At 38.7% G+C, this 26954-nt stretch overlaps 4 protein-coding genes across 6 annotated transcripts in view; 1 reads left to right on the top strand and 3 right to left on the bottom strand.

Annotated features, from left to right (window-relative positions):
• erbin (erbb2 interacting protein) overlaps positions 1-6077 on the bottom strand; it is a 37906-nt gene extending 31829 nt beyond the window's left edge. For 2 of the 3 annotated variants that reach the window (XM_026297195.1, XM_026297197.2), the window contains exon 1: positions 5360-6077. The gene's annotated coding sequence lies outside the window, so the exon portion shown is untranslated. Of the gene's footprint in view, positions 1-3760; positions 3813-5359 lie in introns of those variants that run through there. The other variant, XM_026297196.1, reaches the window with a different exon arrangement.
• Positions 6078-6935: 858 nt separating this feature from the next.
• LOC113124742 (neurolysin, mitochondrial) lies at positions 6936-10464 on the bottom strand. The gene is given in 16 exon segments (XM_074933691.1): positions 6936-7098; positions 7207-7226; positions 7229-7260; positions 7262-7300; positions 7403-7571; positions 7574-7645; positions 7737-7828; positions 7830-7919; positions 8036-8402; positions 8684-8822; positions 9065-9124; positions 9126-9170; positions 9594-9706; positions 9709-9726; positions 10068-10284; positions 10425-10464. Coding segments are annotated over 16 exon segments (1656 nt in total). The 5' UTR covers positions 10458-10464; the 3' UTR covers positions 6936-6948.
• A 561-nt stretch (positions 10465-11025) lies between these two features.
• Positions 11026-16234, top strand: sgtb (small glutamine rich tetratricopeptide repeat co-chaperone beta). The gene is made up of 12 exons (XM_026297640.1): positions 11026-11094; positions 12272-12384; positions 12710-12813; positions 13175-13250; positions 13617-13716; positions 13871-13975; positions 14079-14217; positions 14328-14390; positions 14743-14780; positions 14900-14983; positions 15294-15414; positions 15515-16234. Exons 2-11 carry the CDS (start codon positions 12285-12287, stop codon positions 15403-15405), a joined length of 921 nt encoding a protein of 306 aa, XP_026153425.1. The 5' UTR covers positions 11026-11094; positions 12272-12284; the 3' UTR covers positions 15406-15414; positions 15515-16234.
• Positions 16235-16757: 523 nt separating this feature from the next.
• On the bottom strand, positions 16758-23300 carry trappc13 (trafficking protein particle complex subunit 13). The gene is made up of 13 exons (XM_026298335.1): positions 23171-23300; positions 22267-22335; positions 21877-21976; positions 21685-21769; positions 21459-21586; positions 21237-21309; positions 20867-20911; positions 20383-20400; positions 18032-18165; positions 17726-17924; positions 17498-17598; positions 17207-17354; positions 16758-17101 (listed from the first exon to the last, which is right to left on the bottom strand). Exons 1-13 carry the CDS (start codon positions 23214-23216, stop codon positions 16994-16996), a joined length of 1254 nt encoding a protein of 417 aa, XP_026154120.1. The 5' UTR covers positions 23217-23300; the 3' UTR covers positions 16758-16993.
• Between the last annotated feature and the right edge of the window lie 3654 nt (positions 23301-26954).

Below are 26954 nucleotides of genomic sequence, written 5' to 3'. Positions count from 1 at the left end.
CAGGATTTCTATGTGGTAAACACATGTAAGCACAAAGCTATATGCAAACTGCAGTCCGCCACATGACATCACAAACAGGAGATGGTATATTGGGGTCAGTGAACAAGGTGTTGACCAGTCTCTGTCTGCTCAGTCTGTTTAAATCACAGCACGCCACAATTACAGAAAGCTGAACATGGAACCTCTTGTGGTCTTAAACTCACCACTTCACCAGAGCACACAAACCATTTTTTAGATCATTTGAATTATACCACCAACCATAACTAACTGTGAGATATTGACATTTTACACTAAAATGCAGTTAGGGTGATCCTTCAATTCCACTCAAAAAACACACTGAGGGGGCACTGTCACATCACAGACAAGATCTAGCTTTAGATTTAGAGGTGTGTTTAATTAATTTTGTATTATGTAAAAGCAAGATGCAAATTTCACTTTTGTGCCACTGTTTTCAAACAAACAAGATGTAACATTTCCACATTTAAGACATAGCCAAGAAGAGATAAACTGGTTTGTCCTGAATTTAATGTATCTGCTAATTTGCATCATGAGCAGAGAAAAATATCTGATCAGCACCCACCTGTGATATCTGTGATGTGCATTGTGAACTTCATGTCAACTGGATGTAGATGCAGCCCAGGTTGACACGAATAAAAGATAGTGTGTCTGAACAGGCTCAGTGTCTATTCAAATGGCTGTTGTGTATCCTCATTACTCCAGACTACTGGGAAACCGATCCTGAGCAGCCCGTCTCACGACACGAGTTGTCAAATGTTTTTGTTAATACCTATTCCAATGCAGCTACGAAACATGAACTAACAAAATGCAACATACAGACCCAGACTAAAGACCTTAGGAATTGAGGAATTACAGTGGTAAAAGAATTATTGCTAAGTGAGAAAAGAATTTAAGCGCACATGAATCAAACAGAAAACAAAAACAATTTAGGTAACAAGTGAAGATAGGATAACCAATTATATGCATAATAATCATATCTCTGCCTCATCAATAGAATAGACTGTACACAATTCAATATTTACAACATTTTTAGTGTGTGTTTAAAGGGTATTTCTGGCAGCATGTTTTTCTGCAGTGAATATGAATAAGATGAATATGCATGACCCAGGTTGCACTGAGCCTAGTCACTGTCTCAAATCTGGCACAAAAATATGAATAAAAATTTCAGCCAACCATATATGCAATAAAATAGCTTTTCTACCATTTGAACATTTCACCTGCAAAACAATTCACTTTGACAACACTTTTCTTTGCTGCTGGTATACCTGGGAGGGGATAACTGCACTGACCCAGGATATTATACTTTCTTCAGCATCAATTTTGGATGTCTTGTTTATGAGTTATTTAAAATACACAGCCATCTCACTGCTGTGCTGCAATATTTTTTACTTTATGCCCAACCCAATGGTTAGACCCTTTATTATATGTAGACAGCCTGAAGAGAATGCATCCCCAGCCTACAGCACAAAAAATTCATTAGGCTATACTGTATAGGCATAGCTCATGAGAGAGATATGAAGCTCAGCTTTTTGCTTTACTATGATCCAATTCTTGTGAGATTTACTTCAAAGAACATCTTTCTTTTACTATTTTTTATTTTGGATGGGGGGGGGGTGAGGTTGTGTGATCTTATTGCCAATAGAAGCCAAACTAAAGAAGGATTTGAATATATCTGCTGATAAGACAGCGACACAGGAAGAAGGAGAGACAGATGTTTTCCTAAATGGGTCACAGAACTAGAGAAATCACTGGGGGAAATGCACAGAGACATGGTAAAACTGACAGACCATCATATAAAATTCTGTGCAAATTTCAACTTTTCTGCAAAACAGAAATGGAATAACCTGTTCTGGACTATCTATTCACAGGATGACAGGCCTTTATTGCACTTCATAGGTTATTCATTTGATATTGATATATACAGTCTCTGAAATTAATTATCTGCCATTTGTTAAGCCAGCATTAATAACCAGTGAGCGACAGCCAAGGAAAGAAGTCTGTAAACACAGACTGTGTCTCTGAAAGACTTAAGATTAAGAAAAACAAAAAAGCACTTAAAAATATTGCAGCTGAATAATAGCAATGGAAAAAAGTGAACCAACACAAGCACCCGATGTACCTTCAGGAAAGGTTATAAAAATGTCTCTTAAAAAGCAGTCAAATTTAGTATGAAGAAGTGTGTCAGTGCTTTTTATACAGTCATGACTAAGTTGGGGGCTGAAATACTGCCATAAATTATAAATATCAGCCCAAGGCCCTTGCAGTTTGAATATACCCTGCTCCACAGTTAGCAGAGCTGCTTCAGTTACCTGACATCTGACAAGAATGCCATGACACTACCAAAAACTCAGTTTTACATTAGCTGACTAATCCCATGCAACCATCAGGAGGCATTTATACACTCATAAATACTCTGCAGGTGCTCGGTAATATTTATTTTAACAAGATGAAAAAAATACCTGTACGTACCTCTGTGTTACTTTGTTCCCAAATCTTCTTTTAATATACATTAAATGATGTCATGTAATTTAATGATTTGACTTTGTCAGGAGGCTGACTAATCCAATAACTTTTCTTTTTCACATGACCACACTTGCAATATGAAAACTGTTGTCACTGCCTGCAGTAAAATCAGTCTGTTTTGTACCTGATTCATGGCAGGCAAACATTTCGTCCCATCACCAGCTTCTTCAACGATTCAAATGGATGGTGGAGCCAAAGCTCATAGAAAAACACCACAAAGATAAACTTCTACCCAAACCAATGACAGCACAAGCATGAACAGTGCATTTTACTAACAGCCTAAATGAAGATTTCACACCAGTCCAAACACTGACACTATGTGTAAAGTAGACTGCTGTAACACAAGCTGACTGAAAATGTCAACTCCACGTTTACCATCGCTCTGAAGTGGACAAACTAGAAAAGATGAGACACACACCAGGCATGGACAGTTTTCCACGCCTTAATTTCTTAAGTAAAAAAAGTATGTCTACAAATATAAGAACAATCTGAGGTTTATTTACCACACCAGACACAGGACACACTTAACTTTAGTACCCCTGCTTAGGCTGGAACTTCGTAATGTACAACTTTCTTTCTTGAAAACATTAATTTAAAACGTTAAAAGAGTCATCAGCTAAATGACAAGTTGCATTAGCTCTATAACAGGCATTAGCAAACATAGTTCTCTCATGGGTGTTTATTCATGGAAAGACTTTGTAACACATGCAGCAGCTTATTTTGCATGCACCTGCTACAAGACCAAGGGAACAGGGCTGCCAACACAACAAAAATAAACTAACTTGCCAGGTTTCATGCAATATTTTTAAAAAAACTGAACAAATCATTTTAAAACCCCTTCAATATGTGGTAAATACATGTGTGTTAAGTCATTTTATCTGCATGTAAAACAGTGATGACAATGTGAGGACAACCCAACCTTATTCTAACAAACTAAAATGAATTTTACTTTGGCTGGAACAATTGTACCGAAAGGCATTTGGACTGACAGTAGCGTTCTGTTTTGACTCTCCCTACAACAACACACCTAACTGTGACACAAAGACTTAATTACCTACAGGATGCCAGCTGAACCACAATGCCATATGAGTATTTTAGTCATTCAACACGTGTTCGCTCTTCCACATCTACTATTGTTTACACATTCCTCTAGCATATTTTTCTTCCCATTCACCACAGGGGCAAAAAAATGAATCAGTTAAAAGCTAGATTTACTCACTTGGGAGAAGAAATGTGCAGTAACATTTTTGAAAACATGGTTTTGCTGCGTTTGTCAAACGCTACTGCCAAGTCTATGGCTCTGGTGTGAGAAAAGAAAAGTACAATAGAAGGGCTTTGTTACAGTGAACCTTATCTACAACTGTAGATAAGATCTAATTTAAAAGATCACACAAGGAACTAGGTAAATAAATGTCCACCAACACAGGGTGGAAATACGCCACTGCAGTCAGACTTGGTGCCTCCTTCTGCCATTTTATACTGACATTCAGTCTAAAAACTTTTGATTAGATGATCACATTTATTTACGTGAAATGGCTTAAATGAATGTAGTTTTAAGAGACTAAAGAAACTGAAGCATTAAATATTATTATGAAAACCTGGCCAATAGCTACAAACGGATGCCTATCCAATTTTAAATGATGAATCTACAATAATGGCAAGTGACAGTGGAGACTTTATTTACATTGTATACACAGCAAGGATGGTCTTTAAATGCCAATGAGATACTGGGTCTGTTTACAACATGACAATGCCAGCCATCGGGTCTAGGTTTTACAGCAGTAGCAGGATGTATACTACATACAGTATCAATACCTGCTGCAGATGTATCTTTACATACAAGAAGGGAAACATAAAGCAAGGGGCCAGGTTTGTATTGCACTGTAATGTCACATAATATACAGAAATAAAAATTATAATCTAAGTTAATCTGTTTGCAGCTAAATAGCTCTATAGTTGAGATAGACAGACAGACTCTATGGAGGAAGCATGCTGTCATCGATGTGTTAAAACCACAGAGCATGCAGGGATGTGATTCGGGTAGCTTACAAAAACTCAACCACATACTTGCTGCACCTGAACCTTGTTTGGTTCATGGCTGGTTCTCAGAAAGATAAAAAAAAAAAAAAACAGGTCGACGGGGCATGGATAGACCTGCTGAAATGTCTAAAAACCAAACATTACCCTGCATCTATCTCCAAACCTAAAAAGGATTAAATGACACCGGAGATAAGTGGGGATTGGAATCTGATTAGTGAAGTGGTGAGAAAATGAAAACGCCGATATGTTGACGTACAGCTGTACTGTCGGGGTCTGAAACTCGTCTGTCGGAGGGGAAACAACAGATATTTCAGTGCAGCTGTTTAAAATCACAGGCACCGGGGCTGGCAGTAAAAATACACGTTAATAACATCCACATTTAAATGTGCCGGACTGCAGCATGTTTGGTGTAGCGTTGATTCAAAACAGACAAGAGACACTACAAATGTCTCTCTCTCTCTCTCTCTCTCTCTCTCTATATATATATATACAGCTGTTGATGAAAAAACACAGACAGCTGCTTAAATCTCGTCAGCATCCCAAAGCCACTAATGTATAAGAGCACTAATGTGTTGGGGAATATTCACCGAACAGGCAGAATTGAGATGAGGCTGTATCGTTTTAATTTTCACTGTTAAACTTGACTGAATTAATGTGAAGCATCACAACGGGACTAAACGTTACGCTACGCTCTTAGCAGCTAGCACCAATGCTAGCATCTTGTATGAGGGGGGCCCCACAGACAGAAGCAGCAACTTACACAAACAAAGACACTTACCGAAATAGCTGTAGAGTCAGAGTCTCATTTAACTGATGTCCGGGTTATGGGCAGGTTACTACAATCCACAGGAATTGAGGAGAAGCGGGCATTAGCTAAGGTTTACGCGGACCGGGGCTAGCTAGTGTTAGCAGCTAGCTAACGTTACCCAGTGCGCACATTCTCCTGAACTTCTCCAACGCTGGTTGTTTTCAGACTTTAAAAAGAAGCTTTTCCCTCCAGCTGTTAGCCAAACAAACTAACCAAAGCAGACGACAAGAGCAAAGCTGCGCTAAATTGGTTAGACCTGGGGACAAGGAGCATTAACACAAAAAAAAAAAAAAAATCCAAAATGTCCACGACATTCAGCAAGGAAATACAAAAGGCAAAAACGCGTACGACCTCCGGTAGAGCGAAACCTTTTCCTCTGAAGTGTGCCGCACCCAGATGTTTTCAGGCATAATCTCCTTTTCGTTTAATCATTTGCCATTAACGCAGCTCGGTCGGAGTCGAGTGAAGCTACACTGAGGCTGTTAAAGAACAAGACGAAGCGGTGGGTTTCTCCCCTGCGACCTCTGCGCCTACATGGAGGAGTAGGCTGTCCTCCCCAAGTCGCCTCTGCAGCTTCACCGAGGGATGATGCTTTCACTATCTCACCCAGGCACTTTCAGACTATCGCCCCCAATCCGATGGTCTGACAAGTTCCTCGTGTCAGATCTACTTATGTCCAGTGCAGATAGTCACACAGACCGTCAATACAGGCACGACAAAAAAAAAAAAAAAAAAAAAAAAAAAAAAAAAAAAAAAAAAAAAAAAAAAAAAAAAAATAAACAAACCAAAACAATTTATTACATCCTTCTATATGTGGATATTAGCACTATCTAACAACAGCTTGACGATTCCTCTCAATCCATTTTAAATAAAACTAATTAATTAGCATTTAAATTTATTATGCCGACGATTAAATACAAATTCTTCATGTTCTACTTACATACAAGCTTTTACTATGTTGTGGCGCCCTCTGGTGAGCAAATACATGTTCCCCCCGAAAAGAGAGCAATGAGGACATTTCCTATATCTTTTGGTTCATTTGAGCTTCCCTACTAAGTCCTGATGTTGCTTAATAGAGGACATCCTGGTCTTTCCAATGTTATCTCATGTGTTTGGGTGGGATGAGGGGGACAAATGGAGGACAGGGTAAAGTCTGATAGGTAACATGAATGGAAATTTGACGTGTTCTGCCTAACCCATTAAGATAACACGTAATCCCCAAATAATACAATCACCACTTTGTTTGCATGTACCTCTTCATGAGCTTTTGGTAAAAAAAAACATATAGGTGAGTGACGCACATCTGCACATCTTATTCTCTGAAGACGTCTTGGCATGGCACAGCACAATACAAAAAGCACAGGTGTAAATAATTCAATGAGTGATGAATTAGATTCAGCTGTTTGAGAGTCACACTGTCATGGTTTACTAAGACAACTAAACAGAAACAGAACCATTGTTGGTGTTATTACTAACACCTGCATGTTTCCAGCTATGACAAGTAAATATCTCTGCTGTGAACAGAAATATTTTAGTTTGACAAAAAGTCTATAGAAAATTCATGTTTGTGTCTCCTCTGAATTAATTAGTCCTTTGCAACAGAAGAAGGCATCCTGGCATGGTGCACGCTCAAGGAAGGTTTCCAGCATTTTCATTCCATCCACAGAGCCACCAGCTTCCAAAATCCCCTTTCTGTACTCCTTTCAAACCTGTGTTCAGGCACACATGTACTAATTTAAGCAATTGTCCACAAAAACAAGAGCAATAGCTACAATATAATGTGTACACAATGTACAAAGGTCATCTGTCACACCAACCTTTGGATTCATAATGTCATAAAGTGACTGAAAAAAATGTCCATGGAATAGACTCCACAGAGAGCTATGGTACTCATACCCTCCTTCCAGGTGTCTTTGTCATCACAAGGGTCACTCAGGGTCTTTGTTAGAAACCATTAACACAAAATTCAATAAATACATCCTCTCATTGCCATTTCACTGTTGCTAATGTTACAATTGACCTGGTGTAGCAGGAACACCCTGGCAGTGCTGTGCAAACACCTCAGCTGTATTTGCACGAGGGCTGGTGTGTAGTGCCCGGTCCGCTTTACTGAGGACTATCTGACGCAGGTTCATCAGCCCTGAAAAAACAAAGTCAACACATCAAACGATTTCTATGAAATGCTAGAAAGCTCAAGCATCTGTGAGGGCACCTCCACAAAGTCTGTCTCCACCAGTGTGCCACTGAAAATGTGGTCTAACAAATACAAAAGAGAAAGTTCAGGCTCTCTTGTTTTATTAATGAACAAAATATGGGAATATAATGAAACTGCTAAAGGCGTTTACACAGTGGCCTACCTTCAAGCAAAGCTCATGCATAACATGACCAAACTCGTGGAAATATGTCTCCACTTCATGGTGCTGGAGGAGAGAGGGCCACCATAGCTGCTACTGGAAGCCTGCGTGTGCCATCAGGTCCTGTGCAGCCAGGCTGGAGCCCAAAGCAGGTTGCATGACTATACTTCCCTTCCCTGATGAAAGATAAGGTTTTAAATGTCACACAGCAAGAGAATCTGTCTATTGATAAACTAACGTGTTCTTATTTGCAGATTTATACAGCAAAAGGCATGATGATGAGATCCTTTACCTTGGATGTAAGTCCGTGTAGGACTGACCAATCTCATCCCCTGTTTCAGTGTCATTGGCTGAATAAAGCTCGACATTTTCATGCCACACATGAGCACGTTCTACCTCGGTAAACGTGAGACCCAACAGTTCCTGGTAAATACCAAACAGTCCTTCTGTCGCCACATCAACTGGGAAATACTCATTGAGTTTCTCCTTGTTCACAGCAAACTTACCCTGCTCCACTTGATCCATGTAGTAGGGCAGGTCCCAGGTGTTGATCTCTCCATCAAACTGGTAACCCTTCATCAAGCACTCCCTTTTCTTCAGTACAAGAATATATTTCCTCTCCTTGATTCCAATGGGCTTCAGTTTTTCATAGAACAAATCTGTAAAATGTCAGGGGAAAAGTTGTCGCATTAAAAAAATTCAACATGAAGTCTTTTATGTAACTTAACATTTTATACCCTATCCAAACTCTAGAGGATAAAGATTTTATTTCTGTTATAAATCAAGACCAGGATTAGCTTTATGGTAATTCATATTAACAATAACATTGAATTAGATAGCCCACACTTCTTGCTATATGTGCTATTATATATTATATGCTCATTAACAGAAGAGGACAATGATGTAAATGATATAGTCAAAGCATATTCAAATACCAGACAGTCTATCAGGCTGGGTTTTATGCAAATAAGCTTAAATAATTCATGTCTAGAGAAAACAAGAAAGGCATTGTCTTCATTCAGGTTCTTGTTAAACTCTATGGAGAGTTCACTGATAAGCTTGGAAATTCTTTTTACTTCCTTCAGAGATAAAAGAAGGAAGTCACATTAGCAGAATGACATTTGACCTCCAGGATGTGACTAAAAAAAAAATTACAAGCAGAATTTGTAAAACAAAACAAACAAAAAACATTAATCAAACTTTAAAGTAAAACCTAATTTTTGAAACGAAGAAAAACAGAAATGTTTATTTATTGAATATCCAGAATCAAACAGTTTAATTGAAATATACCTACAATTTATATGGCAAAAACCTGAGTTACCTCTTATATATCTTCAGACAGGTGCAACCCTCTTCTCTTGCCTAATGTAACAAGTCTGTAACAAGAATCTCTTTTCTTCAGGTGAAAGTTTGTCTTGGAGCTTTTTCTGTAAACATTTAGAAACAAAAGACAAACACACTTCTTCATGTGGGCAGAATTCAGGCTGTTTTACAGCATTTATTTATGTCAACCAGCCAACCCTGCATGGTATAACATATGGCACTGACTACTGCTGAGGAAGGGTACACTGTAGTATTCTTGAGCTTAATGTGAAAAGACTTCGATCCTAACATTTATTATTTGTTACCCTCTGGCTGACACAAAATTCAAAAACAATTTATCACTGGCATAACTACTGAAATAAACGCATCAAATATTTACACATTAGATTTAATTAGCTTCACATCCATATATTTAGCCTCATTTATTTTCTTACTGAGCAGCAGCTTGATTAAAGGATGCTTTTTAAATCAACCTCCGCCTCCCTCATGCTGTAAATAATGTGCATATTCATGTGGATGTGACGTACCTGCAAGGCAGTAATCCTCAGGAACACGTCTTCCCTCGTGCCGATCTCCACATCAAACTCAGACAGTTTCTTGTCTGCCTCTGTGCTTGCTGACCGAACCTCCTTAGAAGGAAATCAAGAACATGGCGTGATGCTACAGGAAGAATGAACACAAAGGACTGTAGTGAATCTTTACTGCAGAATCCACAATTCACACAAAAAATACAGCCGGTGTGTTTCATATTTATTCTGATAACAAAAATGAATACTGACTTATTTTTAACACTGAAGGAGTAAAAAGTGTATTTGTTGGGGACTATTTTCTGCAAATGAATACACATCTGATGCTCTAGTGAGTATTTACAGCAGAAACATGATGGAATTGCCTGAAAAGAAATTATAGTGATTAGGTAGATTAATTAATTGTTGGTTTTGATCTTTTCATGGGATTTTGAAAATATAGAGCTCTGCCATATGTATCCTTTAAAGACCTACAAGCATAATCAGGTTTGGCATGAGCCAAGGCTTTTAGGGTGTTTTCAACAGAGACATTTTCTATGTGTAGCGATTCAATGTCATCATAGACCTTATTCACTCTGTTGATCAGGCCGTCTGTCGTGGTCCTGATCTCATCTGGAGAAAAGTCCCATCTCAGTGTGTTTCTCCTGTTTCCTGTCTGAGAACAGTCTCTGGCAGGTACCACAGATCCACGCTGTAAAAAAAAACAAAAACTTTAGCTTCAAACTTAAAATAAATCATTACATTTCCTATTCAAACTGAATTACTAATTTGACAGGTGGTTCTACTATAAGGCAATAAATTCTTCAAAGTAACAGGAAACATGCTCTGCACCTTTTCCCATTTCCACACAGTGTAGAGCTTCATGGCGTGCCAGCCTTTCAGAATAAAATCATAAATGTGTGGAATTATCAGTAAGGCATTTATATCAAAACACAGCCAAAACTTACAAGCAGCAATTTCAAGATATTTTATATAATTAATACATTTTTTATTTATATTTCTATACTATGATTTAAGTAAAGTTTTGGAATCAGACGTTTTTTATTTGTGTCAGAGGAAAAATGATCATCCTTCAATGTTTAACAGGAGCGTGTGTAAGTAAAATAAAGCAGTTACTTGTAAATATTTACTGAATGCAGGCAGTGGGGACTAATCTGTTGTGCTGGTGTTAAAACAACCAGAGCAAACACAGCAGCTGCTCAGCTGTAACTAACCACAGCTCCTGAAGCATACCTGCACAGCACAAGTCTTAACGCACACATGTCGCGGTTTCATGTGGTTTTTCGTGCAAAAAAACAAACCAAAAAAAAACAAAAAAAAAACAACTTTCTTCTCCTTTTACTGCAGCCAAGGAAGCTGCAGCTCCTCTATCTCCCTGTCATGTGGGCACGGTGCTTCTTTTCCGCTGTCGACGCGCAGGCGCAGAGAGGGAGGAGGACGCGTTCAATCCGACACAAGTCCTCATGACGCGGTAGCAGCAGACAGCTGGATAAGAGCTCAGGTAGGTGGGTGGACACGGGGAAGCATCATTTCACACTGTGTTATTTATAAATAGGCTTCACAGTATTTGCAGGGATGTGAGTTTGGCCTGTGTCGGTGTCTCCCATTGCGCCGTTTCCCTGCCTCTTTGTTTGTGATGGTTTTAGGCAGCATCACGCACAAGCGAGCTTTTTTTTTTTTTTTTTTTTTTGCGCACGATCAGTATCCTACAGACGCGCTTTTAGAAATGCAGGCGTCATTTGCTCCATTAGCCGTATTGCATTGTATCTGTGCAATTATAAATCCTGCGTAATGAATGCAAACACCTCTCGTCTCCCATGATGGTGTTACATCACAGCTTCTGCATCACTGCATTTACGTGTGTCAACACACAGCGAGGGAGGAGCAGCTGTAATGAACATAGCAACGCATGGCATCAGCACGGGATGGAAATGAGAGGCACTGTTTGTGTCTGCAAATCAGTTCCCCCCCCACCCAGGTGGCCCACATTACAGCTGTTTCTCCTCCTGCCTTGGTCAGAAATCAACACATGAGGGGAAAACCAACTGCAACAGCAGCCTCCTGCTTTATTTTTAATCACTTTTGCTTTCATCCTCCTGAGAGTTGTCTTGGAAACAAGAACCAAATGCGCCACCAGGATGATTTCTAGTTTGTGTTTTAATATCATGGCTGCATTCATCTGTTAGGAGACCCCTTATTTACATTAGCATGTGATTTAACACCGTTATATACTATGTGAGTACAGGGTCTCTGGATGTAAAAAACTGAGACACCCTGGATAACAACTACATAATAACCCAGGACCTTGTTATAGGTGTAGAGACCACATGGCATTAATAAGAGAGGGAGTGGAGTGATGACCATCTTTAATCATAAGAGCTAATTAGGATGAGACACAAAACTGGCTGTAGATGCTGTGTCTGATTGTGACATAACTAGAGATTATTTTGGTCTGGCAAACAACATATAGGTATTAATGTGCGTTATTTAAACACAAAGTTGTTTCTTAACAGGGAGAAATTCGTCAACCAGTTTGTGCATTAAATCGTCATCCTACCATCGTGTATTAGTTATGCATCACTTAAGCCTGTGTTTTGTACCTTTAACCGATGGTTTATTGTCGTCACTGGTGTGTGGGTGACTCTGTTCGACTCCAAGTAACTTCCTGTGCCCGGCAGTTTCTAGGTAAAAATGGCAGTGGAGAAGCGCCTGGCGTTCTCTATTGTGCAATTCCTACGAGATCAAACACATTGCGGCTCTTTGAATTCTGATGAGCAGGAGAGCCTCGAAGGTAGGTGAACTCTTTGTGCACTTCAAGGAAAGCATTTTTATAAATATAGGACACCCTGCTCTGCTCCTGTCCATTTCAGAATGAACTTAATATCTGTTAATTCATTATAAGCAGGCGTAGGTTTTATTATCACGCCTGACTCGAAATCTGGGAATTATCTGCAGTATGTAAAACCTGTTGCTATGAAAGATGGACAGGACAGTTTAAATTTGTCAATGATCAGTCGTTTGATAACTCAAAGATCAATTGTTTAGCTGTCATCCTCAGACCTCACAAATGTATTTATCTCATCAAGACCATCTGGTTGTATTTTATTGATCTACAGTTGCGATACAGTGTTTGGAGACCACCTTTAAGATCAGCTCCAGTGACTGCCATCTCGCTGTGCCACAGCCTCTGACAGAGATATTCCTCAATGCCCTGCTCAAGGTGTGTACCGCACAAACCAAGGGGCCGATACCGTAACATGGAAAAACAAATATAAGTCTTATCTTTGCACATGGTTCATATGATCTTAGTAATTCAGTTTATCCAATGACACAATGTGTAAAATAAATGTATATGGCATTATCTAAATCAACACTGTTCACCTTTCTCATATCAGACATTTGGACTCGTCAAACACAAGTGGTTAAAGGTGTGCCGATGCATACAGCATCACTACCATATATACTTACTAGCCCACCTAAATGGAACAGCATTATTACTGTCATTAGTGACACTCTCAAATCAATATGTCCACCACAATATAAAGTCAACAAATAACAGGAACTTTGCATTATTTATTCAGAATGACAACCTAACCATACCAGAGACGTCCCCATCTCCAGAAGACATCGAGCGAGCAGAGCAGCTTAAGAATGAAGGTAAAGCTAAATCTTTTACTAAAGCATTTAGACAGCAGAAATGTCCTGTCATGGGCACAAATGTGTTTTGATGAACTATCTGTAATATGATTCACTGCCTCGATTAACCCGCAAGTAAAACAATACTTTTTACTGGGAGTGACTTATGAAACCATATGCTGTATATATACACCTGTTATTCATTTTTAATGTTTTCTATATCTACATTTACCATAACCCTGAAAATCCTTTAATATCCTCTAAGTATATAAGAGTAGTACTGACAGAAAATGAATGAAATAAAATGAAGGCAAGTCAAACATTTGGTGGTTTTAGCTTCTCGAATGTGTAGATCTGCTACTTGTCAATCAAGTGGTTTGTTTTTAGGAAACAATCACATGAAGGAAGAGAACTACAGATGTGCAATGGAGTGCTACACAAGGGCCATTGATCTGGACCTAAGAAACGCTGTGTACTACTGCAACAGGTATTTACAGCAAGCAATATGGTTACACTCTCATAGTTTTGCCCTGCACTTGATACATCAGCAGACAGTAGGCCAGCTGAACATGTTGTAAAGTAGCAGATGGACATAATGAAATAAGAGCCAGTCATTAAGGTAAGCTTGGGGCACTCTGCAGGGCAGCAGCTCACAGTAAACTGGGAAATTACACAGAGGCAACTGGAGACTGTGAGAGAGCCATTGGGATTGATCCTACCTACAGTAAAGCTTATGGACGGATGGGGTGAGTGTGTCATTTACCATTAAACCAAGTTTAATGTTTATTTCTACACATTCTGCTCCTTAATGTTTACAAGTCCTGTCTATCCCTCTCCCTCTGGCTCCAGGTTGGCTTTGACAGCCATGAATAAGTATCCAGAGGCAATTTCCTACTTCAAGAAAGCTTTGGTATTAGACCCCGAGAACGATACCTACAAATCCAACCTGAAGATCGCAGAGCAGAAGCAGAAAGAAGCAACCAGTCCAGTAAGTACAAACAACTTAGCTATAATTTTGTTATGCAACATAATAAACTCAGATATATTCTGTGACCTGACCATGACATTTTGTCCTTTTTCTGTGACTGTGTGCCGCAGATAGCCGCTGGATTGGGATTTGACATGGCTAGTTTAATCAACAACCCTGCCTTCATTAGTATGGTAAGAGCATGACTCCTCTGTCCACTGCTCATAAGAAGCCTGGCTCAGGTTATCAGCTCACCATGTTTTCCTGGGGACAGGTGTCTAGTGGAAAGGAGCTTTTGTGATTTGCTAAATGATGACACATGGAAATGTCTACCAGGCCAAGAGAGCTTCTATAAGCATGCCGGAGGTTTAATGCAGCAACCATGCTGAAACACATCTAACTCGCATAACTTTGTACATTCAGGGCCCACACCACCAGCACATCTGTTGTTTCTATCACAAAACTGTCAGTGTAATAAAGAAATGAACTGTGTGTTTAATAAACTGTGAGAGACATTATGGATTTCAGCTGCATTTCTGTCTACAGGCCGCAAGTGTGATGCAGAACCAACAAGTACAACAGCTGTGAGTGTCCAAACTAACCGACTGCATTGCAGATTGCTAAGATAATATAGTGTGAAGGTCAGTTTTAAAACATGCTTTGCTCATACAGTACCTCAGTAACTCACTGTCACTGTTATCAGTATGTCAGGAATGATGTCTAATGCAGTCGGGGGTCCTGCAGCTGGAGTGGGTGGACTGTCAGACATTTCCAGCCTGATTGAAGCGTAAGTACACTCAACTCTTTTATTATATTGATAGTTTTGTGTGCATATATAGCATAATTGCATACACACACTATGGCACCTACCCAGTTGATAATGACTGAATACCTGTATGTAGGTAGTCTGTCATCAAATGGAGAGAAATTATGTTGTTGGTGAAGACAGGGTGAAAGAATTTGTGTAATTATCTATTAAATTGATTGGACATTTTCAAATTGCAACATATTATATTGTTCCTCTTGTTTTGCGTGAGCTTTTGTTCTGACATAAAAGAATTCAGCAGGTGAACAAAGTTATCTTATCTCTCTGGCAGGGGACAACAGTTTGCCCAGCAGATCCAGCAGCAGAACCCAGAGCTGATCGAACAGTTAAGGAACCACATCCGGAGCCGCTCGTTCAGTGGCAGCGCAGAGGAGCATTCATGATCCACTCAGGTACCTCCATATTTAATATCAAACCCTAGCTGGCCATATATAAAACTTTAAAATACCGTATTTGTGCAGTTATCACTAACAGGCGATGTTTTTATTTCAGCCTCACATTTATTTTCGAAGGAAAGACGCAATTACAATCTCTACACCCATTTCTTAAAGTCCAATCCCCGGCACAGCTGGTATGAAGAGACGAGGATGGGGTTGAAGGCACTTTACTGACTAAAGGCTCTGGAGTGGAGAGATGAGAGCCTGGAGACCGGACCATGAAATGAAACATTTAGGGCCAAACATCTTGAAAGAACCTAGTCATAAAAAATAGCCAAGAATACAGTCAACCTATTGACCAAACATGAGTAAATTCTTTCTCCAGAGCTTTTACATTCTGCAGAGATTGTTTTATATGTGCTGAAGATACTACCTTCTTCATGTTGAGTTAAAGATCTTCTTTTTTTTTAGTCATTTGAAATAGAGGGTTCAGGTGGAATGTACTTTTACAGCATTGCAGGGAACATTTTAGCTTTTTCACATAGAAAGGAAAACATCAGGTTTACCTGGTTCATCTTACATCCTTTGGGACAGAACACACTAGAGACCATACAGTCCTTAAACACATAGACTGACATCACTGCTTTTGAATGAGTACTACTAACGTTTGATTAAAACAATTGTGTAATTATATAGCAGTGTTTGCAGCCTGCATTATGTCGTTACTGCACTTTAGCCAACATAAATATTCCCCTTTAAGCCTATTTAATTGTCCATTAACTTGTAACAACATGAATTAATTTTGCATGCTCTTAAATCCTGTATTTGAGATCAAATGCTTTATGAAACAAATAGGTATGCTAGGGCAACACACTGTTTTGTCTAAAACGTGAATAAATATCTTGACAATGAGCATCTGTTTGCCTGTTTTGTTGTTACTGTATGGAATATGTCACATTTGACAACCACAGAGTGTAGACTGATAGATAGAAGTGTCTTATGAAGACATGAATGGTATTATGGGGATTGTAGGATCCAGTGGAGTTTGACACCTTCTTGCTAACTGCACTGTAATCTTAAAGTCAGGTCACCTCAGCATCTGTTGTGTGAATTCGTTTTTTTTTTTTTTTTTTTAAATCAGTTTTACAAGTTCCTCAACTTCACAGGATTATTGCCCTAAATTGCCAGTGATAAAGTTAATCCCTGTACAGTGATTTGGCACAGTTTATTAACTGAACACAAGAATCAGTAATATTAAACTGAGCAGTATAAGGTCTTAAACTTTACCATGAAATTAGCATTAAAATCATCTTGTCAATGTCTCTGGAGCATTTTTAATAACAAAAGACACAAGGAAATGTTTTTAAATGGAATAGGAAATCTAAGATAACAGAATTTATTAATAGTTATTGACATTTACACAATTATTTTCCAACAAATTGGTTTATATTATTCACAACTCATTTTAAAATAAATCATCATCCCTTCGGGTTTCAAAAAAAAAAAAAAAGTGAAATGTGAAATTTCAGCATTGCATGCAGAATTCCACTGTTGGTCCATTGATATCTAAAATGCAAAAAGCTCAATAAAATGTCTAGCACTCGTTGCCCATAAACGGGCAGATCACACACACTTGTGCAATGTCATCATATTCATATGTCCTCTTCAGAAATGTATCTGTGAGTCTCAGTCCGGAAATACTCTAAAATAAAGAATCGAAGATTAGAACTGGTTACTAAGTGAAACGGTTTTATATTTCAGTACAACAGATTTCTAACAGCAGCTATCCTGAAAGTTTGGATCATACCTGCAGACCCTGGACAGACGAGAGGAGTGTGAGGGGTAGAGACAGGAAGGCACCAGGACTAAGTTTTCCAAGCTGTCGTCCTGATACACCACACCAGTGGATCGACCTGGTGTTACACATCTCCAGCACCAGGTCCATGGTTCTTTCACTACAACACAAAGCTGGTTGTTAGTGTTAGTGTTATCAGGACACATCTACATTTCACATACATTTCAGTCACTTTTTAAAAAGACATTTGATCAAATCCTTTGACAGCTATCGCTTGTAGGTGAGAGGATTCAGGATTTTCACCTGCAGTTAGTGATTTTACAGATGATGTCAAAAGGTTCCTCGAGGTTCACAGTGTCAGGAATCATCTCCAAAGACAGCCTGATATCTCCATACCCTGGAGCCTGCAGGACAGACGAGAATGGAAGCATAACGAAAATACACAGGCATGTATGGAAAAAAAAAAAAAAGGGGGAGAGCTTTGTTTTTTTGCAACAGTATCTGGTTATCATTAAAACAATATCCTAATACCATTCTTTGGAGCTGACTGGTCTGTAGCCTCCCCCTCTCCCCAAGATTCGTCTTCCATACAATGTCAAGCTTGCCTATCACCGTCACACCCTTGATGATGCCAGCTTTTTCTGCATACTCTGGCTTTGGCTTCAGGCAGTACAGGTACTGCCGTGTGTCCATGGGCTGCAGGTAAGACATTTTCCCAAATGTGGACGCCCTGAGATATGATGAGATATGACATGTGTAAAACGTTACAGTGAATTCACCTTTTTCCAACTGCACCAAGAAGAACCTACAGGTAAAGGTGAACTAAAGCACTTTTACCCTTGATCTCCACATGCGACCATGTTGAGTTCTGTAACGTTGTACATCATGGAGGGCTCTAGAGAGACTTTCTCCATAAACATTGGTGAGGTGGTGATGTTCTGGATCTGAGCCTCCAGGAACACTTCATCTGTCTGAAGCAGAGAAGCAAGAGGTCACAGTAGCATTGGGTGCTCACAATTAACTATAATTACATAGTCTCCGAGGCAAACTGAGCATAGAACTTTGTCATTAGGTATTAAGAGGAGTTAGACTAGTGCAAAACCTATGGACTTAAAGCACAGGTTCATATTATTTCAAGTCTGTCTTAAAACAACATTTCAAAGGTTGTAGTGACTATAATTTTTTCCTGTCCACGGTGACTCTGAAGAAACATCTTCCTAACTTCAATGTAAAGAAACAAGGAAAATGCCATAGCCCAAAAACTCTGAGTTATATAAAATGAGTGGGCAACTTCCAAACTTTTAGCATGAAATTCACGTATAAAAATGCCGTATAATATCTCTGCAGCAGCTCAACAAAGAAACTGTCCAGGGAGACAAAAAGGGAATTTTGTATAAATATCTTGAGAGAGATGAGACGAGATAAACTTCATTCATCGCTGAAGGGAAATTCATGTAAATTCATCTTCATGTTTTCACTAACACTAGAGCTGAAAATGATTTTTGTTTTTCACTGGAGACAGCATACAAACAGCTGTAACTCCTCCAATATACACAAGGACAGAAAAATAATTTGAACCTATCTGTTAAGTCAAGGTGACATGAAAGTGAATAACATTTATCAACCAGACTCAACTAATTATATAAATTGAATTCTAGTAAGTTTGCTCAGTGTACCTTTGAGGACATTGTTAGTACAAGTGCTGACCAGCAGAGAATACAGTGGGGGCTGTGCAATGACAGATTTGTATTTGGAAGGTATTCAAAGCTGTCTCACAAACATCAACTAGTTTTAGTGCATTTTTAACCAGTCATGGTATTTAAAGCATCCATGTCATCTGCATCTGGGCCTTTTAGCTTTGAACATATCAAAAACAATTCAGAAGCAGCTAACAACAACAATGTAGGCACACTGCTCCTGAGCAAGGTGGCTCTGCTTATTCAAAAATAGGACAAATATATCTAGATTAATGATGTGCCACCATGACAGCAGCAGGCCTGTGCACTGACTGATTCCCTGTGGGAATCTCACAAACACTGCAGCATATATTTAAAAATCAGCCCTATATTTACAGACTGCAATTTACCTAGTGCTACTGAGTACTTTCACATTTGGTATCTTAACCATATTTAGATGTTAATATTTTTGTATTTTTACTTCGTCATCACTGTACATGGACAATATGTTTTTCAGTTATTGACATTCAACAATAAAGAAATGTTCTTTGCAGAAAAATACTGTTACCATAATCACTGTCCTGTCATAATATGACTTCATTCAAATGATAATAGAAAGCTGAAAGACAGCTGGTTCTGACATGGTTACTGAAGGGCATTTATTAATGTGTCCAACTAAACAAAATAAAGCACCTTACATGCTCTGACATGGCATCTGAACACGATTACCACTACTGTTTTAAAACTAGTTGATTCTTTGGGAGAGCAACACTCAGTTTGGTTTAACTGCCAGATTTTCAGTGCAGCCCCTACTATACAGTGAGACACAATAAGAGAGAAGCAGAGATTAGTTCATGCCTGCAATTCATAGTACAAGAACTGACCATAAACCATTCTGAATGAGGTTAATGTTAAATCACAGTTTAGCATCTGTTTCATGCAAAGCCATTCCAACCAGTACCCGAACCCTCACATATTATTACAGGAAGTCAAATCAATGCATTTCATTAACTTAGAAAACCAAAGAGGCCTTTAACTGGCCTGTTCCATCACACTGTAACCTTCAACCCAATAATACTAAAGCTAATAATGAAATTTAAAAGCATTTGATAAACATCCTTGCACTTTTACATAAGAAAATTTACATTTTGACAAACAGAAAATGAGAACAATCATTTGCACATACTGATAATTTCCCCAATCATGATAACATAATCAGTGCAATTCCCACCCACCACAATTTGACACCACAAACTTCAATTAAAAAGTCCAAGCCTTGTGTAGGATGAATTTGCAGGAAAGCATGAGTGACAAAAGAAAGGGCAAACAAATAATGGAAAGTTTATGTTGAACTTTAACAAATAGGATCTGTAACAATATAATAGATATTACAATATTCAAACATTTCTTTCCATTTTATTACTTTGCACTTTCTATTGGCCCCAGAAAGACAAAGTCTGTTGCACCGAAATGAAGCTAATGTTCAGCGATGAGAACAGAAGAAACAATTACCACAGAACTGAGGTCACTCTAATGGAGAAAATAAAATATAAGACACAATAAACAAATGAAGTTACATGCCAAAAATGAAGACAATGAATATTTGCAGTCTAATATAAACAAGTACTGATATGAAAATGAGAACAAAGGAAGAGATTTTTGCCTCCACCCAGGAAAACCCTTGGTCTCCAGCTATTGAAACAGAGAATGTCTAAAGTAGAACTTGATGTACAGTTTTCTGTTATTTGGACTTTTCTGGAGGTACAAGGGTTTACCAGAGATTTGTTTTATGCTACCTGTCTCTATTTGCATTTGTAAATGTTCCTGACTATGCAATGAAACATGATATGAAGCATGTCATCTATGCTACAGTAAGAACTTGCATATCATTCAATACAGTTCTTCTATTTGCAGAATGACGTGGTGAGAGATATGAGGGCACAGACTGTGTATGGTGACAGCTGCTGATAGTGGTATCTGAGAGTGACTAACATACCTCTGCATTGTAGAACTTTGTCTTCACATCCAGTGGCTTCAAAACCTGATTGAAAATAGATTGCAAGCTGAAGAGTGTTGTTTTCTCACACTGCACATCCATTGAGCAGAAAAAATATTTCCATACAAATAAAAAATCTTCAGCTAAGAACCGAAAAAGAAATCACAGATAACACAGCTATTCCTGAAAATGTTGCTCAAAGGAAAAGAACACGGTTACTGAGGGCAGAACACTGAAGTACACCAAACGCACAGCACAAATTCTAATTGCATTTGTTCTATTGTAGATCTGTGATATTTCTCATGTCCCCACCAAGTTACACATGAGTTTTACCAATGCCATCTAATGAGAACACTTGAATACAACTCACTTGGAATTTGAAGAACTTCCGAAAGTAGAGCTTCTCTCCATACTGAGTGGTGTAACTGACTGCACAGACTAAGCTGGACATTGGAAGACAAAAATATGTTTAGATGAATAAAACAAGGAAGAATTTTCTTCGAGAATATTACTTTTCATTCATGTAATCTCACGTGATTGACGTCAGTTTGGAGGGACAAAATAAGGCAGTATATTGAGCAATAACCCTCACATATGTGTTCCAATTTCTTTTACTTCGTGGTGGATAACATCATCAATGCAGCATTCAGGTTTGAGTTCTGCTACTGCCGAGTTTGACGCAGAGAGGTTGAGCCTCTGTGAACTTGTCTGTAGATCAGCCTGTAAAAGACAACGGTGCACAGCAGGATGATTATGTGTAAAAGAGAAGTGGACAGTGTGTAATTCATATTGGAGGGGATATGCTTTTTTTACATTACCTTCACAAGAATATCCTTTACAACTTGGTTGCTGTCATTGTGCACACTAATGTAACTGGAGAACGTCTCACCCAGGAAAATATTTCTGTGGAAATGTAAAATCATGATCAAAGCATCACTATGTGCCATAAAACGTGCTCAGCATTGATGTGTTAATTCTTTTACTCTCTAAAGCAAATTCACGTTCATTACCCAAAGTTCTGCGGTAACGTTAGCATCTCTCCAAGCATTAATGTCTCTGCTCCTTTGATGGTGGAGGGGTCCTCCCTCATAAGTTTCCCAAACAAATCCCCTGTTGAGGCAACAACATATAAAGTATGTGCCATGTATATGTAACATTTTGGTGTATCTGGCTCACTTTTCACTAAGAGCTACAATACACATGAGACAACACAATTATGTCTGGATCAGGAAGAAACAGATAGTATGTATACATGTGGTATTATAATAATTACAACGGAAACGCTAACTAGACCATTAACTGACATGATACACTGCTGTGAAAACTATGCCCTGTAACAGGTCTGTAAAAGTCCATGCAGGCTTTGCATTTCAGACTCTGGTCTATAGACACAGACTCACCTGGCAGATCTCGATCCTCACACGTCACTGGCAAGTTTGTGAAGAGTGTTGGTTTTGTTAAGCGCATTACTGTAAGGTAAAGTGACACTGGTTAGTGACTGGTCATAGATGTAAACTAAATAATGTGATGAGGCTGTCACATGTGCTACATTACAGTCAGCTCTGAGCAGCTAGTAACTTAAGTCCTGGTGAGCCTGCACTGACAGTACACAGGTTTTCATTGAAGTTTAATATCCAAGAGCTCCTTAGCCTAATTAGTCTGTGTTGTGGTTGTTTAACTGTGCTGTGATAAGCTTTAGCAGCTGACAGCACAAAACACCAGGTTTGTACACTAGATCCATACTTCCAAAGCACTTTCTGCAAGGTGTTAAACATTTTGAGTCATAATAAACTTAAAATATTGGCTAAGCTAATTAGCTGCCTGTCACGTCACCATACACTGTACAGTAGCTCTCTATGTACCTGTACGCTGTCACATGAAGAAATGCACTTTCAGACAACAAACACAGGCAGACAGTTCATCAAAGATAATATAGGTCGTGAGCTTTCATAGCACAATTCACAATCCATTGGTACAACAGATGCTGGCCAGGTTAGCTCAATTAGCTAAGTAAGAACACAACAGCAACAGCTAGCTGACATTATGGTGCAATTTCCTCTGGAATATATTTCCAGTGTCCGACAGTTTCAGCTTTGAGGTTAAATAACGATAAGAAGTCACTTTTTAAAGTTACACAGTGTGAATGAATGTAAAGCTTTCACAGTGTGCTTGCTAATGCTGCTAGCCGCTAACAGCTAACAACAACAAATGACAACAACCCGGTGCAACGAAACATTAACGCGTCTATCTGCCCACAGCCTGTGGAGTCAGTGTCTGCATGCCGGTGTCAGGACAATAAAATACCTTTTAAAGCGAGCAGATGCTCCTGTTTCGCCTGATTTACATCCATTTTACAGAAAACCTATCGGGCGGTATTAGCCTCTATGCTAGCTAGCTAACTACAGGAAACGGGTTTCTTCTTCGTCTCTTAAATTGGAACGTTTATGCTATGTAATAGCGCCTTTCGCTGGTATTCGTTGGTATTACAACAAATATTTATATGTTTATATATTAAATATTTAATAAAGAAGCAGGGAAGCAGCCTGGGCAATTCTGAATATGGGAGAACATATTTAGGGTACCCATAAACCCTTTCTTAGAAAAACAGCTTGAAAATGATTTATTGACCAAGTGTAATAAACATATCCCATCACAAATATTTTCTTTATACTGGACACATGCAGTACAACCTAACAGCTTGCGAGCATTTTTTGAGTGAACCAAACAGAGAGGCGTTAGGAAGACTTTCTTTTTTCCAACAACATGGGTGACAGAGACCCCTTACCATGTCATTTGATTTAGCACAATGGACCAGTATGACTAAAACCTCTGCAAGTTAACAGCTATTCAAAGCTTTGGGTTAAAGCAGATGATCACATAACATCACAATCATGTAAGAGAGAACAATTTTATTAGAGGCATCATGGCAGATGTATATTGTGAATTAATTAATGTGAGACATCTTCAGGTATTGATTTTATATTTGCTTGCACAAAAGGTGTTATTCTACACATCATAGACCAGCACAGTGACCAAAGGATGAAGAGCCACATTGTGTAGGATTTGTTTGGAACAAATGTTTTCATCATCTTCATCCTCCACAAAGACAGACATTAAGTGTGCAGGTTCCCATGGCACTTCCTTCGTCTGAGAGGCCAACACCCGAATGCATTTGATGTCTTTCCTGAAAATGAGCCTTTTGTCCCTGGGAAGCGCAGACGGGATCATCTCTTTCCCTTCAGACTCAGAGGTGACGAAGGCATCGATCTCCTGCGCTTGTGGTGTGACGAATACTCGGATGTTCCTTTTGCTGTAGTTGCTCATTTGGCATGCAGTGCTGACATTTCCCATGTTGTTATGTCAGATATATAAGTGGTGTGGTCAGTCTCACTGGAGGCTGTAATTAAAAAATGATTTCATTTAATCTGGATTCATATTTGTGCACTTAAAACTTTTGAATCGTTGACAGTTTGTAGGTAAAATTGTGACATTATCCATAAAAAATCAAAAGTCAAATTAGTGCAAAATGAGTCTTACATAACTAATTTACAACAGGATCTGATGCAGTTGAGATGAGTCAATGGAAACGAAGACACATTGGCTACACTGCTGTCACATTCTCCATCTCTGTTTCATTTGTAAGTTTTGTTTAACATGTTCAAAACTTTCTATTCCTTGTTCTCAGCAATGAAAATAGACAATTGCACAAACAACAGAATTCACTTATGTGTATTTGACAGAGATCTCTTAGTTTTTAGTGAATTAAAAGGAGAATAAATTCTTACCTGCTGCTACAGTGAATAGTAGGTGACAATGTGAATAGTGAGCAATGTGTGTCTTATGGACAAAATCTGATAATATGCAAACACTTTTATAATGGGGCAATATGCACCTTCTTCAAAAGAACATAGTGACCAGTGTCATAGTTTTAACATTTCCAAGTCTCCATGAATTCATTTTCTAGTTCTTTTTATGCTTTTATGTTGCAAGCAGGTATAAAATGATCCTTTAAGGTAAAATAAATCACTATTAACTTTAATATAAGTTATTACAGATTTGTGGAATAAGTGCAATTGGCTTTAATGTGTCATATATAGATACATTTAAAATGGAAAAGCTACATATCTGGAGCACTATTACAGCTTTCTGTAATGATTAGCACTAGGACTGTGACTGAAAGTTGGAATTACAGCACCTTCTTGAGCCTCATGGTTTGCATATACAAAGTGGAAAAAGCTGTAAAGATGATGATGATGATGACGTGGGGTTTCTGCAGCCCTTCCAGCTCTCGTGTTAAGGACACGTAGGTTGTGGCTGCCGCTGGTGGACCTGTTTGCCTCTGTCCTGAGAGAAGGACAAAGGACTGCCCCTTCTTACCAGGCACACACACACTGCATGAGTTTGTTTCAGCATCACATTAAAAATACATAGGAGTCATTTTGTCATGTCTACTTCAATCTGTATCAACACATTTAGTTTTACCTTTTACAGTTTTTTCAGTTTTCTCTGGGCGTATCTGTCACTTCTCAGCATACTAGATGGAATTGTCATATTTTGCAAGCATTTTCTAAATTACACTACCTCAAAGTGTGAAGCTGATCATTACAAAAAAAAAATAAACACCAGATGTACGTTCCTAGTATGGTTTTGCATTTGTTTGCATATATTTATGAGAGAAAATCATTTTCCCAGTTTCCTTCTAATGTTTTAAACTCAGCCAGAGAAACTACAGTGAAACTTTCCCTCTACATTTATTTGAGATTAAAAAACCTAAGACCTGTCAAGTAAAAAGCAGTGAGATATTTCCTTATGGTTAGACAGACATATCAACATAGAGTCATTTCAGTCGATGGAAAATCATTGGACCGACAGTTAATGTTGCCAAAGATTGTAATGTGAATGGTTATTTTTATGTGCATTTCTCCGGTGCTGGTTTTATGCCTAATGTTTCTCTCTGTCTTGTGATTCCAGGATGAATATCTTCTTCATAAAAAAAAAAAAAAAAAAAGTTAGAAATGTTTCTAAAAACTTCTACTCTACCAGCAGTGAATGTTATTAGTGGAAGCACGTCAACTAGAGCTGGTGGAAACCTGTCAAATTACCGTGGATATAACTGAAGACTGAACTGATTTCTGGTGAACATGCCTAGTGCATCATCCTGCCTCAGGCCAATGTTCAGGCTTTCTTACTGAAGAAATGCAGGAGCTGTGCACCTGTCATCATTGCAGACAGGAAACTCTGACAAAAGGTTACCATACAGCTGTAATGCTGATTATTTCATGCTGATTCCCAAAGATACTAGAGCCACAGATGAGGCAGACAGAGAGTTTAGAGAGTGATGGGCATTACGTTTCTCAGGCACAATGATGGACAATGCTGTTTAAAGGCTTTAAAAGCAGTCAGTGTGACTTTTTCCAGGCTGCTACTCTGCCCTCTGGCAGCTCTTCAATAAAATTCTCAGATATGTCACAATTAGAGATACAGAGAAACACAGACGGTAATGTGAAGAAAAACCAACAATTGACCTTAAACTTTGGAAAAACAAAAAAATCTTCTGAAACAACTTTCTATAAAACTGCATCAAGAGTGGATGATGGGTTTTATGTTGACAGACAGCTCTTGTTGGTATCCTGGGAGGGAAAAACAAAGACATAAATAGACCACAGTATAAACTACAGGCTGCTCAGGATGACGGTAAAGAAGAGTTCAATGTGACGATAATCACAAAAGAAACAGCACTTCAACATCCAGAAGGAGAGACAGCTGAAAAAGATGATCGTACATTCAGCATACAAACCTTACGCACAAATCAGATAATAATGATGTTGGTGACAAACAATTGCTCACTGAGGTGGGACAAGAAGGCTCAGTCATGCTATTCCTTCCAAACATGTAGCTACAACCAGAACCTTTATCTAAAAGAAAACATATTCTGAACAAAGGCAGTGTGGAAAACAGTAAACAGCCATACAGGAGCTGAGAATATAATCACAGGGAAAAACTTCATACACCTCATAAAAATATGCGCATGAATCATCCTAAACAAGAAGAAAATATGTCATCAGAAGAATCAGAGCCACCTTCCCGC

Source organism: Mastacembelus armatus, chromosome 12 (genome assembly GCF_900324485.2).
Source record: "Mastacembelus armatus chromosome 12, fMasArm1.2, whole genome shotgun sequence".
Lineage (NCBI taxonomy): Eukaryota > Metazoa > Chordata > Actinopteri > Synbranchiformes > Mastacembelidae > Mastacembelus > Mastacembelus armatus.
This window is presented reverse-complemented; position numbering and strand designations above follow the sequence as displayed.